Raw genomic sequence first — 17,282 nt, 5'->3', positions numbered from 1 at the left:
AAAAGGGCCATACTTTGACAGTCATTACAAATTGGAATCCCAGTCCTCTCATTTTTCAAGCAGAGATAATAAATAATAACCACACCAAAGGGTTAAACATTAAATGAGACAACTAATGGTTTGGGCTGGGCACCTTATGAATTATTGTCTATGGCTATATGGGTGACCTCACCATGTACCAACTTAAAAATGCTACTTGTCTTGGCTAAGCACAGCTTTCTATTGAGCATTTGCACTCAGCTCAATTCCTGTGAAAAGTAACCTCCCAATCCTACAAGCTCAAGTTGGACTGAGTTTCAAGCTTTATCTAAATCAGCCACAGAGATAGAGCATGTCAGAGCCCCAGAGCTTTTCAATTCAACCCAGGGCTTTTCAATTCAACCCATTTGCACCATGTTCTGAGTTATAAGTAACAGAAATTAAACTCAACCCAACTTAAACAATAAACAGAATTTATTAGCTCATATAACAAAAAAAGTCCAGAGGTAAGGCCAATCTCAAGCAAGGCTTGATCCTGTACTTAAACAATTTCACCAAGGACTTGATTTCTTTCTGCCTCTCAACTCTCCCTTCAGTGGTGTCAGCTTCACGTGATTCCTGGTCATGATCCCAAGGCCCAAGGTGGTCATCATAAAGACCCAGGAATACTACTACCTTTTTCACATTCAACAGGGGAATTAAAACAGCTTCTACCCAGCATTCCCAAAAGTCTTGAAATTCCCTCTGGCTTCATTGCCTTAACTCACAAGATCATACCTAACCCAGTCACCATAGCTGGAAAGATGGAAGGTGTCATTGGCTTAGTCCAGGACATGTATTCCACCCCTGGAGAGGCTCTGGCAGATCATATGAATTCCCAAACAGAAATGGGGGGTTGCTGGGAAAGGAAATAGAGGAATGAATGTGGATGCAATCAGCAAGACCTACCACTTCCCCCATTTTATGGATGGGAAACTGAGACTGGAGATGGGAAAAGCTTTGTCCAAGATGGCAGATAAGAGCTGGGACTACAACCTGGCCTTTCAGTCTGACGACTCTACATTATTTCCACTCTACTTTATCCCCACCTTGTTCAGACCAACTCACCCAATATTGAGTGGTGATAAATAGGAGGTCAGACGAATCAATTTCTCCCTATAGTGAAATGAACCCCTTTGGAGTCATCACATTTCAGATACCTCCAATGGGTTTCCAAGCAAGTCAGCAGAAAACAAACCTGTGTCCCAAGAATTCTTGCAGTCGTAACATCAACCTCAGCACTTCTCCTCTCCTCTTGGGGCCCCCTAAGAACCAAGTGGCTATTGCTACTTTTAAGGAGAGAATGCATTCTGATATGCAAACATTATCACAGATTCATGCACTCAAAATCTAATTTTAGCTGCAAGAGACTTCATTATAAGATGTTCACATAATTAAGCAGCTTTCTTCCCAGGGTTTGGAAGCCTGTCTATTCTTCTCTCTCATTTACACATCACTGGGACTACCAGGATGTGTTTTAGTTTTTTAAAATTACATATTTTGGTTTTTCCAAATTGATCCACAACGGGAGATGAAATCCATAAAAATTACATGTTTTAACACAGGTTTGTGTAACTCCGCAGCCTTGCTATTAAAGTTGGAATCTGTAGACAGTCAGGGTTTCTCTGTTCTGTTCTAACCGGTTCCTGATGCATTTACCACACTTCTGCCCTACATACAGATCAGCTTTCATTCCTTGGCTGGTTGGGAGAGTATCCTCTTTACTGAGAAGCTAAGAGCTGTAGATGAGACCTAACTTGGAGAAAAACAAATGGACTTTCCTGCAAGCACAGACAGATCCCTGTTCCTGTTTCTGATGAGATCTCCCACGTAGGCAGACCTGGGATGAAGGCTGTGAGGACCACTGCCAGCTGACAGGGCCGTTGCTCTTCCTTGCTCATCAACATCCAGGAGTACCTGCCAAGTGCCAGGTGTCTTGCTGTATGGACTGACTCAGCATAAACTGGATGGACACGGACCCCATCATTCTACTTGCCTGCACTCTTCACTGAGGTACAGAGTCATCTACAAGGCCACAGGAGCTGGTGACGCTCTACCTGGAGAGAGATGACATCTCTGGGTACCTGGCAGCAGTGAATGTACCAATCCAACTACCAGGAAAAGCCTAGTGCTGTTGCTCTCCCCAGACCCCGGCTCCCCTCTCCACACTTTGGCCTTCCCAGCCTCCATGGCTTCCCCGCTGCCATGCCTGCCATCGCTTTCAAGGATCTAGGCTTGCTCTGGGATGCAGGTCTGCCCTGGCTACCCCGTCCACAGTGGTGTGGAAACTCCTGAGGGGTCTCAATTGCTCCTGATACTAGGAAGAAATAGCCCCATCAGGGGCCTTCACAGATTGGATGCTGAAGCTATCCTGAGCCAATAAACATTTTCAAAGACCTTGGTGTTTCTAGCTTTGAGCTGAACTGAGTTGATGCTATGGGAGGGTCAAGAACAGCTTCGCATCAGTGTGGGTTTGTGGGAATCCCAGGAAGGATTTGGAGGCCACCAGAGGCACAGATGCCCAAACCCACCCACTGGCCAAACTGAAGGTTGGAGAAAGCTTCCATCTGGGGAAGGGCAGCTCTACTGGGCCTTCCACACCCCGCCTGTGCTCATAGCGGGTGGCTCTGGGTTCCCCATCATCAGGCTAGGAAGCAGAGGGTCAGGATATCTCAACGTCCTGCTCTCCCAGATCCCTCACCCTGCCTTCTCCTCCCAATGCAGCTTGGCTCAGGCTGAGGGGAGGTCTCCCTGACAGCTGACCCAGAGCAGGACCATGGGGCCTGGCCAGGGTTATCCTAGGCCTGAAGAAGCCACTGAGGGGCTGCCTGAGTTCAGGCCCACCCACCTTCCCACCTCCCTGACCTCCACCGGGGCCAGTGTGCAACCGGATCGCCACAATCCTCCCTGCATCTTGGCCACCTTGAGCGTTGCTCCTGGGTTGCACTCCTACCCTCCATACTTGAACCTCCTGGCCTCCACAGCCTCACTTGTGAGCCCAAGATGTGTAGCATACGTTGACCCCCATCCCAGGCTGGCAGGGCCGGACCTAGGGGTCAGGCTGAGTACTAACTAGCTCTCATGACCCCAGTGTGGGACCCCAGAGAGAACAGGGCCCCTATGGGTGGAGCACCAGTCCCAGTAATCTCGGAGACACAGCCCTTACAATCTCCCCATGCCAACTCCCAAGACCCATCCTGCTGGTGTACAGGTCCCCAGGGGTCCTGGGCTCCCCTGGAACTTCAGCTCCTGCCCTCTTCCCCACGCCCCCATGCTTACACCTTGCTTCTGGGGCATGACTTGAATCTCCAGCTTCCCTGAGGATAGTTGGAGGAAGAAGCCAGGCAAGGAGGCCCCAGGCCCCGGAGCATGGTGTAGGAGGGGTTGAAGGGGGTGGTGGGCAGTGCACAGACTTAATGTGGCTGGTCTTGAGGTCAGTGCATTGGCTCGGGCGGGGTGGGGGGCAGTCCTCAACCCTGCCCATGGTGCAGCCAGCCCAGCCACAGAGAAAAGAGAGGCAAGGCTGCAGAGTTTGTGGTGCCCGTAGTCACACCACACACACATTTATGGGATGTCAGACACACGGCCAGGGCCGCACACCCTGGAAGCAGCAGTCTTTGTGCCCACCTCCAACCCAATGGTCCTTGCTGCTCAGAGCATAAATGTCTGCCCGGCCCAGCATCCCAGAGTCGAACACCCTGACAAGCAAGTCTATGCCAGGGCTAGACACAGGAAGCCCAGGGCCTCCTGGATCCCAGGGAGCGCACATGTATCTGTGTGAGACAGCCAGCCAGCCTCCAGGAGCACACGGCCTGGCACTTGTGTGTTACGTCTGTGTGTGGCTGCATTTGTATCTGGGGGCACCTGGCACACCCCACGTGGGTGGCTTCTCTGCGTCAAGACGGGCCTATGAGCCTGGAGTGGTGTCTGAGTGTCTGAGGAGGTGTGGGCACGCAGGTATGTGTGTCCATTTGTGTTCGCCTTGTGATGTGTGTCTGTTGTGTCCAGGTCTCCTTGTGCGGGAGGCAGCACCAGGGTGGGCCCCCCACCCACCGTTCGTCCCAGTGAGGCCACGGGCCTGAGCATGAGAGTGGGGAGCGCAGCCCCGTGGTGCGATTGCATCACTCAGCGGGGGCGGCGGCGTGGGCCAGGCCTATCATCTGGGCACATACTCCCTGGGCAGCCCCGTCCAGTTGTGGTCACGCAGGGCTTGGTCCACCGTCTGGATGTAGCCATTGATCAAGTCTTTCATCTCCGGGGTGAAGGGCTCGGGGTCGTGGGAGCGCCGGCCACGCCGCCGGAAGCTGCCCTCCTTGTTGTTCTCCACGCAGAGCAGCCGCTCCTCGCTCACAGACACGTTGAGGAAGGCCACCATCTCCCGCAACGTGGGCACCAGGCTGCGCCGCAGCTCCTCGTAGTGCACCACCAGCAGCCGCTTCCCGTACTTGAGCCAGTCCAGGACGTGCGAGGACCACCACGAGGCGTAGCTGTTGACAAAGTCCGGCCACTCTAGAGTGAGGACAGGAGAGATGCAGAGTCGGGGGCTGGCCCTGCCAGGGCTGCCGGTCCCCGGGGGGGCTGCTCGGGAGAGGGAAGTGGGCAGGGTTTTCCACTGTCCACTGCCTAGAGTCAACCTGGCATTCCCCGTGGAGGAGGACCCTTTGGTGGCTGAGCAGTGTGTCTGTGGTGGGTGGGGGCAGCTCTGGGCATCCTGGTGGGATGAGGACGCTGTGCAGCCTCCATTTCCCATCCCAGGTCCTCCTATAAAGCTAAGTCAGCGTGGTGCCTGATGGGCAAATATGTGTCTTGTGGTTTGATTGCCAGTTTGAACCTGTGAAACTGCAGGGCAGTAGGACATACAGTGAAGCCACAGACGGGGTGGCCTCGGACTTTTGCAGGTAATCTACTTTATGAGCTTTCTTTTTCAGAAAATTAAGAAATTAATTTTGGGGGAGGGGTGTGCAGGGTCCAAATATCAGAAATCATCCCAATAAAAAGTTTCCATTATTGGGCTATTAACACACCTCAAATGCCGTCTGAAGCATTTGCTTTCTCTAATCTTCACAATGACCCTAGGAGACAGGGCCTATCCTTGTTTTTAACATGAGAAAACAGGCTCAGAAGACAAGATAAGCAGCTTTCCCGGAGTTATACGGCTCATAAGAGGCAGAGGAGGTGTCAGAGATCAGCCTGCCTGACTGTCGGGGGCTGTCTAAGTAAAGGATGATGGGGGAAGGGGAAGACTAGAGGCCGGCAGAGGCCACCCACTGGGTGATCCAGTAACAAGTGGACAGGAGCACAAGCTGGTCTGGCCATGGGTCCTGTGACTTCTCCTCTCACCCCACCCTGCCTGGACACTGCTTTGTTTCTGACCAACTTCATTTCACATCACTTACCACCCAGACTCTATTCGTCACCACCCAAAGGCTCAGCTGTGCATGCCTTGAGAGCAGAGACCCTGACCTCATTAGCCTGCGCTCCTGGTACCTTGCCCCATGCCTGGCACCCAGGAAGACTTCAGCAAGTGTGAGTCAGAAGACTGATTCCATGAATAAAGCTGCAATGGGGAACAGGCCAATCTGACCCAGAATCAGACACTCTGGATGTTGGGGCCCAGATGCTTGTATGCCCCCCAAATTCACAGAGAGTCCTAACCCACCATATCATGGTATTAAGGATGGGGGATTTGGGAGGCGATTAGAGTCAGATATGGTCATGAGGGTGGGGCCCTTGTGATGGAATTAGTGCCTTTATCAGAAGAGTCACCAGAGAGCTTTTGGGGACATGTGAGGACACAGTGAGAAGGCAGCTGTCTCCAAGCCTGAAAACAGGCCCTTCCTTGGAATGGAATTAGCCAGCACTTTGATCTTGGACTTCCCAGCCTCTAAGACTATGAGAAATAAATGTCTGTTGCTTAAGCACCACCCCGTGCCCCATCCCCCAGTTTTGTGGTATTTTGTTATGGTGTGAGTCCCAGCTCTGCTGCTCACCACCAAGGCCAAGTCCTGCAGCCATGTTCTCTGGGCTCATCTGGAATGTAGGGCTGATGTGATTTCCCCACCAGACACTGTGAAGAGTCAGCAAGAGGCAGCTTAGGAGGGAATTAACATGCTGAGCTCTGACCAGAGACCAGGCAGGCACATCATCTCACTGCTCCCTGAATGCCCCACAAGGTGCAGGTCTCATTCTATAAAGGAGGAACCTGGTGCTGAACACAGAGGAAGGTGCAAAGCAGGTCCATGTGCACCCCATGTGCTCTTCTCCCAGCCCTGAATGAGCTCCTGGGCAGAAGCAGAGATGGAAAGGGGTGCATATCACCCCACTACGCACTCATGGAGGCAGAGAAGATTCTTGGTAATCAAGCTGGCATCTAAGTAAAATGCCTTGGCGTATGGACCTCAGCAGGCATGGGGGGCAAGAGGAGGAGGTGAACTCAAGCCCAGGCACAGCAGCACTAAGTCCCTAGCAGGATGGGGTTTGAGTGCCTACCTGTGTATACTGATCCTGCATCCTGCAGTGCCTACCTGTGTAAATTGATCCTGCATCCTGATGGGCAACCTACCTGTACTGACAAGCCTCCCACCCCCACCGCAAGGTCCTTGATTACCTTTGCTCTTCCAGTTGCGGTCAGCTGCATATCCCAGGTGCCCGGCACATTTTCTGTTGAATTCCGCCACCAGGGACCTGTACGGGTTCCGGATTAGCAGGATGGCTGAATCAAACATCTCAATCTCCCTCCTGCCACTCTCGTGGGTTTTGACACAGATGGTGCGTCGGCTCCGCCAGTGGTCCTTTTCGCCCTTGAACCCTGCAGGGAAGAGGGTCTCTGTGGAGGATGGTGTCCATGGGGCACCCTACCATAGCAGCAGACAGATTGGGTAAAGCTGGCATCAGGGGCATAAGAGAGGGCCCATGGAAGACACAGAGGACACTGAGAGGACCTACGGATGGTGATAGGAATGGCCTCCACAGGAGTGACCCTGTCCAAGGGAAAGTGACAGCAGGAGTTATCTAACAGTGGGGAAAGATGGCATCTGCAAGAGAAATGAGATGAGGTATCCCCTGAAGACCTCCAGGAGTCAGAGGGCAGAGGATCTGTCATTGCAGATGCACGCATATGTTTTGGGCATCTTCATAGAGATAATCTTACACAAGCATTACAAACAACCTTTGATTTAACCATAGCTGCAAACATAGCTGAATGAAGAGACTAAGGTGCAGAGTGAGCATGGGACTTGCCCAAGATCACACAGCGCTGTGAAAACAGCGCCAGGGCTCTCTCCACATGCCACTGTGTGTCTCTGTGAAACCCCCAGCTTCCTCTCACCTCCCCACAGTCAGGGCAGGATCCTGATTCACAGATTCAATGGCTGTGAGCAGGTATAGATCCACCCTCTGACCTGATGCCATGGTTCTATGACAGGGCCCAGCCTTGCCTCAGAGCAGGCCTGGTCAAGGCCTCATCCACAGTGCTTGAGCCTGGCCCTGAGGACCCAGGGCCCAGTTTCTATGAATGGAGACTTGTTCCCATTGATCAGCCCATCGGGGGCCCTCTCTTTCCTTGGTCCCTTGCTATAGTACTGTGCACTCAGAACCTGAATGACTGACTACTGGCAGAGAAGGCCAGACTCCGCCCATTCATCCAGAGTCACACATTTATCAATGAAGTTTATTATGTGCTCACTAGGTTAGACTTTATTTTGGGGACAGAGGGTTAAGACTCAGACCTTGTCTTTAAGCTTATGTTCTAGTAGAGGAAATAGCCTAAGTGCAGGCTATAGGGGCTTATGGAAACAAAGAGCAGGGATCCCAAATAGTGGGATGTCCTAGAAGACTTCCTGGGAAGAGGTCTCCTGAAACTAGTCTCCTGGCCACACCCAACGTAGCCCATGCACCCAGCTCTGAGACATGTTCCGTAAGTGCTCATGTGCTTATCTTGGGCTCTTGGAAACAAAATGAGTCCTACCACCTGCCCCTCTGCAGGAATTGCTGGAAAGCATTTGTATCTGCAGTGAGCACTGAGGGATGCTTTGATGCCTGGAAAATGCAAGTCTCTTTTGAATCTGGAAGTCCGGGTTTACCCACTGAAACTCAACAAGCTTCAAACTTATCTCTGCCATGGGCCAAATACCAAAAGGCCTCGCTTTGATTCATTCTGTCAAACAGCTGGAAAATGCTATGAAAGGAAGAGTCAAACTGGAATGAATAAACTTGAGATCTAGTCTTTAACAACCCTGAGACCCGGGGTGCCTTCCATACTGCCTCGGCCTCTTCCAACAACAGCTATTCTGCCTTGCAGCTCAGACCACATTCGACCTACCACAATAGATTTGGTGGTTGGGCATTGGAGATGCCTTGTGAATTGTGCGTGTGTGTGTGTGTGTGTGTGTGTGTGTGATCACTCTGTCAGTGCTCTGAGGCCACTGGCCACATCTAATGGTCTTGTAAGGCTCAAAGATGTGTGTGAGGTATTTCTAAAGCATTTCTGAGGCAGTGTCGACCCAACCTCTATAGCTGGCAATATCAGTCATTGGGCCGCTTACCATATGTAGACCAAAACAGCCAGCTGCTTGAATAAGGTAAGGGCCTTGGAGATGAACAAGGTGGGTAACTGCAGCCTGGGCACAGTGGGTGATTCCTAGGGGACTAAGCCAGAGTGGACAGGGCCATGTGCTCATGTGGCCACTTCCTCCCTCACCTGAAGATGCCTGTAACACTCGAGGTTCCCAGGGAGTACAAGGCTGGGTTATATGGACAACTATAGCTTTTCCCCAGAACCAAGATTTTTATAAGTGATTCCAGAGCCCAATGCCAAGCTTGGGAAGTTTCTGTTTCTCTAGGATGTTACTGACAGTATCAACTTTCCTATACCAAACTCTGGTTAAGAAATCCAGAGAAAATGGGCTAGGCATGGTGGCTCACTCCTATAATCCCAGCACTTTAGGAGGGTGAGGCAGGCAGATCAATTGAGGTCAGGAGTTTGAGACTAGCCTGGCCAACATGGTAAACCTCCCTGTCTCTACTAAAATACAAAAATTAGCTGGGTGTGGTGGCGGGTGCCTGTATTTCTAGCTACTCGGGAGGCTGAGACAGGAGAATCGCTTGAACCCGAGAGGCGGAGGTTGCAGTGAGCTGAGATTGTGCCATTGCACTCCATCCTGGGCGACAGAGTGAAAGTGAGACTCTATCTCAAAAAAAAAAAAGAAAAGAAAAGAAAAGAAAAAAGGAAAGAAAGAAATCCAGAGAAAATGCTTGACAACAGAGAAATACATTTTAATACATTTTGCCAAATTTGATGCCAATGGACTTGTCTGAGGTTTTTCATTCTTAAACAAAACACAGACTTCAGCCATTTAACTTAATTTCTCTTATTTCTACAAGGGAAAGATTACAAATCAAAACTCTTAAAAGATTTTTGGACATTTTGTATTACATTTTGATGAACTAGTTCTTGCCTCAAAAAAGGAATGAGCAGATTAAATCAGTTTCACCCCTAATTATTGAGGGTTCTAAAAATTAAGGAAAATTCAAGAAATGTTTACAGAGAGAAAATTCAAGCTGCTAGTCTTTCTCTTTGAATCCAGAATAGGCACGATCTCATGAAGTTCTGCTCTAAGTGGGGTCCTCGGGCTGCCTTCATCAGGGTCACCTGGGAGCTTGTTAGAAATGAAAATTCTCAGGCCCCACCTCGGACTACCTGAATCAGACTGTCAGGGGTGTGGGCCAGGACCAAGTGATTCTCTTTTTTACTTAAAAATATTTTTATTAAAAAAGAATGAGTTCATGTCCTTTGCAGGAACATGCATGAAGCTGGAAGCCATCATTCTCAGCAAACTAACACAGCAACAGAAAACCAAACACCGCATGTTCTCACTCATAAGTGGGAGGTGAACAATGAGAACACATGGACACAGGGAGGGGAATATCACACACCGGGGCCTGTTGGGGGGTGGGGGACAAGGGAAGGGAGAGCATTAGGACAAATACCTAAGGCATACGGGGCTTACAACCTAGACGATGGGTTGATAGGTGCAGCAAACCACCTTGGCACATGTATACCTATGTAACAAACCTGCACATTCTGCACATGCATCCCAGAACTTAAAGTAAAATAAAATAATATATTTATATATTATTTATATATTTATAAATATATATATATAAATATATATAAATATAAATATATTTATATTTATTATTATTTTAAACTGACACATGATAAATGTACATCTTCTTTATGGGGTGCAATGTGATATTTCAATGCATGTATACAATGTTTAATAATCAAATCAAAGTAATTAGGATATCCATCGCCTCAAACATTTATCATTTCTTTGAGCTGGAAACATTCAAAATCCTCTGTTCTGGCTACTTGAAAACATACAATCAATTATTGTCAACTGTAGTCACCCTACAGTGCTATAAAACACTATAACTTATTCCTCATATCTAGCTGTAATTTTGTAACCTTTAACCAACATCTCCCTATCCTGCCCTCCCTCCTACCCTTCCCAGCCTCTAGTGACCACTATTCTACTCTCCACATCAGTGAGATCAACTTTTTAAGCTTTGACATATGAATGAGAGCATGTGGTATTCATCTTTCTGTGCCTGGTTTATTTCACTTAACATAATGTCCCTTAGGCTCATCCATGTGGCCGTGAATTATAGCATTTAATTCTTTTTTTTTTTTTTTTACGGCTAACTAGCCATTGTGTATATGTACCACATTTTAAAAATTCACCTATTGATAGATACTAAGGTTGATTCCATACCTTGGCTATTGTGTATGGTGCTGTAATAAGCATGAGAGTACAGGTATCTCTTCAACATACTCATTTCCTTTCCCTTGAATATATACCCAGCAGTGGGATTGCTGGATCATATATATGGCAATTCTACTTTTTTTTGAGGAGACTCCATACTATTTTCCGTAAGAGCTGTACTAGTTTACATTCCCACCAATAGAGTATAAGAGTTCCCTTTTCTCCACATCCTCTCCAACAGTTGTTACTTTTTGTCTTTTTGATAGTAGCCATTCTAACTGGGGTGAGATGATATCTCATTGTGGTTTTGATTTGCATTTCCCTGATAATTAGTGATATTGAGCATGTTTTCATATACTTGTTGACCATTTGTATGTCTTCTTTTGATAAATGTCTATTCATATCATCTGTCAATTTTTAAATCAGATTCTTTTGGTTTTTTGTTGTTGAGTTCCTTATATATTTTGGTTATTAATCCCTTGTTGGATGAATAGTTTGCCAATATTTTCTCCCATTCTGCAGGCTGTCTCTTCACTCTGTTGATTGTTTCCTTGGTTGTGCAGAAGTTTTTCAGTTTGACATAATCCCACTTGTCTAATTTTGCTTTTGTTGTCTGTGCTCTTGAGGTCCTATCTCAAAAGCAAAAACATCTTTGCCCAGACCAATGTCCTGAAATATTCCCCGTTTTCTTCTAGCAGTTTAATAGATTTGGGTCTTACATTTAAGTCTTCATTTTGAGTTGATTTTTGCATAAGGAGAGAGATAGGGGTATATCTTCAGTCTTCTGCATATGGTTATCCAGTCTTCCCAACACCATTTGTACAGCCTCAGTCTTCTGCATATGGTTATCCAGTCTTCCCAACACCATTTGTACAGCCTCAGTCTTCTGCATATGGTTATCCAGTCTTCCCAACACCATTTATTGAAGAGACTGTCCTTTCCCAAATGTATGTTCTTGGCATCTTTGTCAAAAATGAGTTGGCTGTAAATGCATGGATTTATTTCTGGGTTCTCTATTTTGTTCCATTGATCTATGCGTCTGTTTTTATAGCAGTACCGTACTGTTTTTTGTTACTAAAGCTTTGTAACATATTTTTAAGTCAGTAGTGTGATACCTCCAGCTTTGTTCTTTTTGCTCAGAATTGCCTTGGCTATTCAGGGTCTTTTGTGGTTCCATACAAATTTTAGAATTGTTTTTTTCTGTTTCTGTGAAGAATGTCATTGGTATTTTGATAGGGATTGTATTGGATCTGTTGATTGCTTTTGGTAGCATGGTCATTTTCCCAATATTAATTCTTCCAATCCATAAATATGGGATGTCTTTCCATTTTTTGTGTGTGTCCTCTTCAATTTCATAAGTGTTTTATAGTTATTTTTGCAGAGGTCTTTCATCTCTTTTATTAAATTTATTCCTAGGTATTTTTTCATAGCTATTTAAATGGTACTGCTTTCTTCATTTCTTTTTCGGGTAGTTCACTATTGGTATATGGAAATGCTACTGATTTTTGCATGTTTATTTTGTATCCTGTAACTTTACTGAATTCATTTATTGGTTCTAAGGGTTCCTTGGTGAAGCCTTTAGGCATTTCTATATGTAAGATCATGCCATCTGCAAACAGGGACAAGTGGACTTCCTCCTTCCCAATTTGGATGCCCTTTGTTTCTTTTTCTTGCCTAATTGCTGCATAGGACTTCCATTACTAGGCTGAACAGACATGGTGAAAGTGGGCATCCTTGTCTTGTTTCAGTTCTTAGAGAAAAGGTTTTCAACACTTGCTTCATTTAGTATGATACTAGCTGTGGGTTTTTCACATATGGCCTTCATTGTGGTGAGGTACATTCCCTCTATACCTAATTTGTTGATTGTTTTTGCCATAAAGGGATGTTGAATTTTATCATTTATTTCTGCTCTGATCTTCATCATTTCTTTCCCTCCAGTACTTTTGGGTTGGCTTGTTCTTGCTTTTCTAGTTCCTTGAGGTACGTCATTAGGTTGCTTATTTAAAATCTTTCTACTATTTTGATGTAGGCATTTATTGCTATAAACTTTTGTCTTAGAACTTCTTTTGCTGTATCCCATAGGTTTTGGTATAAAGTTAAAAACACAGTTGAGAGCTTTTGTAACAGACTAGATCATTAATTTCATTCATTAAAAATTCATTTTAATTATTCAACTAACAGATTTGTTTGGTTGTTTGTATGATATCTATTTCTATCGAATTTCTCATTCGGATCATAAAATGTTTTCCTAATTTCATTGAATTGTCTATTTGTATTCTCTTGTATCATGCTGAGTTTCCTTAAAATCATTATTTTAAATTACTTTTCAGGTATTTCATACATTTCCTTTTCTTTGGGGTCTGTTATTGGAGAATTATTGTGTTTCTTTGCAGACGTCATGTTTCCTTGCTCTTTTTTTTTTTTTTTTTTTTTTTTTGAGACGGAGTGTCACTCTGTTGCCCAGGCTGGAGTGCGGTGGCATAATCTCGACTCACTGCAACCTCTGCCTCCCAGGTTCAAGCAATTCTCCTGCCTCAGCCTCCTGAGTAGCCGGGATTACAGGTGCCTACCACCGCGCCCAGCTAATTTTTGTATTTTTAGTAGAAATGAGGTTTCACCATATTGGTCAGGCTGGTCTCAAACTCCTGACCTCAGGCGATCCACCCACCTCAGCCTCCCAAAGTGTTAGGATTACAGGCGTGAGCCACTGCGCCTGGCCTCCTTGCTCTTTCATGTTTCTTGTGTGACTGCATTGATATCTGCACACCTGGTGGAACAGTCACCTCTTCCAATTTTATGAAGTAGCTTCCATAGGAAAAGACTTTTTCTAGTAGATGTATCCTATAGTGTGGGCTGGGTAGCATGCTTAGGTTTTGGTTCTGGATGGTGGAGTAGTGTAGTCTCAGTGTAATTTCTTTGGCTGTAATCAATATCAGTGGTGTCTGCAAGTGCCTCAGTGGCCTAGATTGTGGGTGTTTGTGGATACAATGGCGTAACTTTGCTGTGGATGGGGACCACCAGGCGGGCTGGTCTTCAATCCCTGAAGGGTGAGTATGGCACACAGTGGCTCCACCCACAGGTGATTCTTATGTACACTCAAGTTTGAGATGCACTGTTCTAGTGCTCTGAGAAGCTTGGCTGGCAAGGTGACAGTTTGGTCACCGGGAGCTGCCTTCCATCGTCCCCTGTAGCTTTGACTTACCTTTGTTGTAGAGGGTTCCATCAAAGTAGTAGCTCCCTGTATAGAAGCCAGTGGCATGCTCAATGAGGTGCCGTGCCCATGTGTTCCCGGCTCCTGGGAAGCTTGACAAAGCCACAAACACTTTGGATTTGTTAGGCAGGAACCTCCTGTCTGTACAACGTGTGTCTGAAAGTCCAAAAGTCATCACGGGGTTACTCACTTCCATTATGACTCACCAATTCACCACTAAACTCCCTTAGAGGAACTGATGAACAAAGACTCCCATTTAATAGATGGGGGAACCAAGGCCCAAAGAAGGGAAGAGATCTTCCAAATATACCTTAGCTGCACAGGTCTGTGGCCAGTCCGAGAAAGCCCCGTAATGAGGCCTCCAATACTGCAGTGCAGGAGTAAGATGGGAATCAGACACCCTATGGACCCTCGACTCCCATTCTGTCTCTATGGCCACAGCCAAACTCTTGCTCCTGACATAGCACAGATAATTCCAGATTCTAATAGGGGAAGTGGGTGGGGATTGAGGCTAGGCTGAGCAAAGTAACACACCCAGGTACTGCCAACAATAAACCAGAGCTGGACTAATGACAGGCAAGTCATTCGTTATGTCTCATCCCCAGGGCTGCTACAAGGAGCACATGAAATCACCAGGGGAAAGCCCCAAAACATCCAGGGCCGTGCTGGGTCACAGTAGGCACTTGATAAAGGTGGTAACATCCCTCGTCCCCTGCTCTTCCTTTCATCAGTTCCTAAGGTCAACAGGGACAGACCTGATGCTTACACCAAGGAGGGTTCCCAGGTCCTGGAGACACCAGTGGCCCCTGCAGCTCCTGGGATCTCATTCTTCCCACGCCTCCCAATCCTACCACCTTTCTGTTGCTATCTCTCTAGGACCTGCCCCTCTCTGCTCATCCTCTTACCATTGTCATCTCCAGAGAGACTTAGATAAAGGGTCCAGTGTTTTTTAAAGTGAGTCCAGGATTCAGCCTCTGTAGAGGGTGGAAAGCTGACCCTCCCCATTATCTCCAACACCCATCAAGATGCCAAGACCTTTACACAGACACATGCCATACCTCATAACTGCATGCTTGGCCATGACTGGCATCTCCAAACCCTGGAAGCTCTCCCCACCCCCCAGACCAAATGCCACTACCAGTCGGGGATGCAGAACCCACCTTGCACAGGTGTCTGGTAGACCTCACAGTATTCTGCCAGCCTCTGTGCCTCAGGGTCCTGGCCACATACTGAGCTGTCCATGGCATCACGCAGGTTGAACTGGGGGGTAGGGTAAGCACAGTAGCATTCCCAGCCCCTGAGAATGGCCAAGGGGAACTCCTGCCAGGGAATGATAAGAAGAGAAGCACATTGAGTGAATTTGAGGGTCATGCTTCCCAGGGCTCGGAAATGGGATGAACATGGACGATGTATTGCCAGCTGTATGGAATCCACAGGGATGACCACCATCCTTCCACCACTGTGCTCTGTGCCCAATTCCAGGGGAGACAAAGCTCAACAAGATGTGAGCTTCAAGTAGCTCAAGTAGCCCTTGTTCTTATAAGCACAGCCCTACTTGGTTGGTTCCTTGACAAGTCAACAGTATGAGCAGCAATATGACTGAGGGATGAGCGACGTGCAGAAAGCAGGGGGCAGAGGCTGGAATCATGTTTTTGAGATTCCAAGGCATTTGTCAGGAGTGCCAGAGATAGAAATGGCACTCTGGGCAGGGGCATCCATATGAGTGGATGTCTGCATGGCACAGAGCGGGGCAGATCAGCTGACATAGGGCATCCCCAAGGATCCACGTGTCACACCACTAATGAACAGACCTCAAGCCCTGAGAGAGGACTGAGATTCGATTCCCTCTGGCCTTCCTTGGCCAGCCACCTCCCTGGAAAGAGACCAAAACCAACTCTCATGCCAGATGTCCCACTGCAGGGTGGAGACATTTTCATAGAGTCATCTTTCCAAAGATGGAAGGGGTGGAGAAGAACAGACTTTGTTCCCACCCAAGATGCTCAGCCCAAGGAGGATTCTTCAAAATGGAGGGGGGCCCTGTCAGGGGTAGGAGAGAGGAGTCGTCTCACTCTGTGGGCCAGCCCAGCTCCCAGCAGTCTCTCAAGTGGGTCCTTGTTCCCCTTTGGGGAGGCTGCACCACACACTGAAGAGAGCTGGCATCCTGAAGGTGTGAAAGTGAATTCTAGCTCACTTGCTAGGCACCCTTGAGCAAGGTGCCTAACTTCTTTGAATTTCATCACTGAAAAAAGTAATAAAATCTGCCTTGTAGGTTTAAGGTGAGGGCTAAATGAGACAGGTCCGAAGTGCCCAGCACTGGGCCTGGCATGCTTCCAAGGAGGAAGAGGTCATTCTCGACCTCCCTAACCCTCTGGGTATCAGCTGTGTCTTGCTCAAAAATGTATCCACCCAGCTCTCCCACATGTATGGGAGAGTCCTCACTCTGCCCCAGGCACTAGCCCCTTTTCATCTCTTCCCTCTCTGCATCCTACAGTCGGGAGATGCTAGGACTTTTGGAGCGTAGAGAGATGAGGGAGTAATCTGTGAGTGTGTGTGCCAGGGAGGGAGGCAGTGGGTGGAGAAAACTTCTCACTGCTAAGGGAAACACTGCACAAACCTTTTTACTTTTTGCTCACAGCAAAAATCTCATAAATAAATAAGAAAAAGAAAATCAATAGCATTTTTTGAGCATGGCTAGGTAAAGCTGAGGATTTGGGCACTCATAAAAGACAACAGCCTGTGTCCCATGCAAGCGAAGATGACGCAGGGCCTGGGGCATTGGCGGGAGGGCAGGTATCTTTGGAGGGAGTCAGGGGAAATGCTGTTGGAGGTTGCCCCCCACTGTCAGGCTGTTCTTATAAGTACAGGCCGCATGCTCTCCTAGGTGTCAAGCAGCCCCCAAGGAAAGCCTCTCCCCACTCTCCTCGTCCTTCTTCAAGCCAAGGAGGCACCTGCGCTGTGAGTCAGTGCACGATAGGCTATTGAGCCTCGGTGGTACGTCCAACTAGACCCATCCTCGCGGCCCCTACACCACTCTTCTATGGAAAGCGAGAGCTGGGGCCTGACCCTCAATCTCAACACCATTGGCTTTTCCAGAAGCAAGTTTCCCCGGTCCTGTGAATTCATGAAAGGCAACTTCAAGAATTGCCACCTCCGGCCTCTACAGCTTCATCCACCCTCTATCACAAAACCCTCATCCCACCTCAGTCCACACCAACACCTTCATCACAGGGAGCAGCAGAAACAAGCAGCCCGGATGTCCACGGCACGCGGCGGCCCATCTGTGTCTC

The 17,282-nt window shown here is 47.8% G+C and overlaps 1 protein-coding gene across 5 annotated transcripts in view; it reads right to left on the bottom strand.

Annotated features, from left to right (window-relative positions):
* Positions 1-435: 435 nt before the first annotated feature.
* The window catches only part of WSCD1 (WSC domain containing 1), a 56,124-nt gene continuing 39,277 nt past the window's right edge, over positions 436-17,282 (bottom strand). For all 5 annotated transcript variants that reach the window (XM_003810151.7, XM_034941384.4, XM_034941383.4 and 2 more), the window contains exons 6-9: positions 15,156-15,315; positions 13,987-14,151; positions 6,626-6,826; positions 436-4,527 (exon numbers count right to left, since the gene is read on the bottom strand). In XM_003810151.7, coding sequence (XP_003810199.3) covers positions 4,175-4,527; positions 6,626-6,826; positions 13,987-14,151; positions 15,156-15,315 — 879 coding nt within the window. In that variant the 3' untranslated portion in view covers positions 436-4,174. The remainder of the gene's footprint in view (positions 4,528-6,625; positions 6,827-13,986; positions 14,152-15,155; positions 15,316-17,282) is intronic.

Source organism: Pan paniscus, chromosome 19 (assembly GCF_029289425.2).
Source record: "Pan paniscus chromosome 19, NHGRI_mPanPan1-v2.0_pri, whole genome shotgun sequence".
NCBI classification, from domain to species: Eukaryota; Metazoa; Chordata; class Mammalia; order Primates; family Hominidae; genus Pan; species Pan paniscus.
This window is presented reverse-complemented; position numbering and strand designations above follow the sequence as displayed.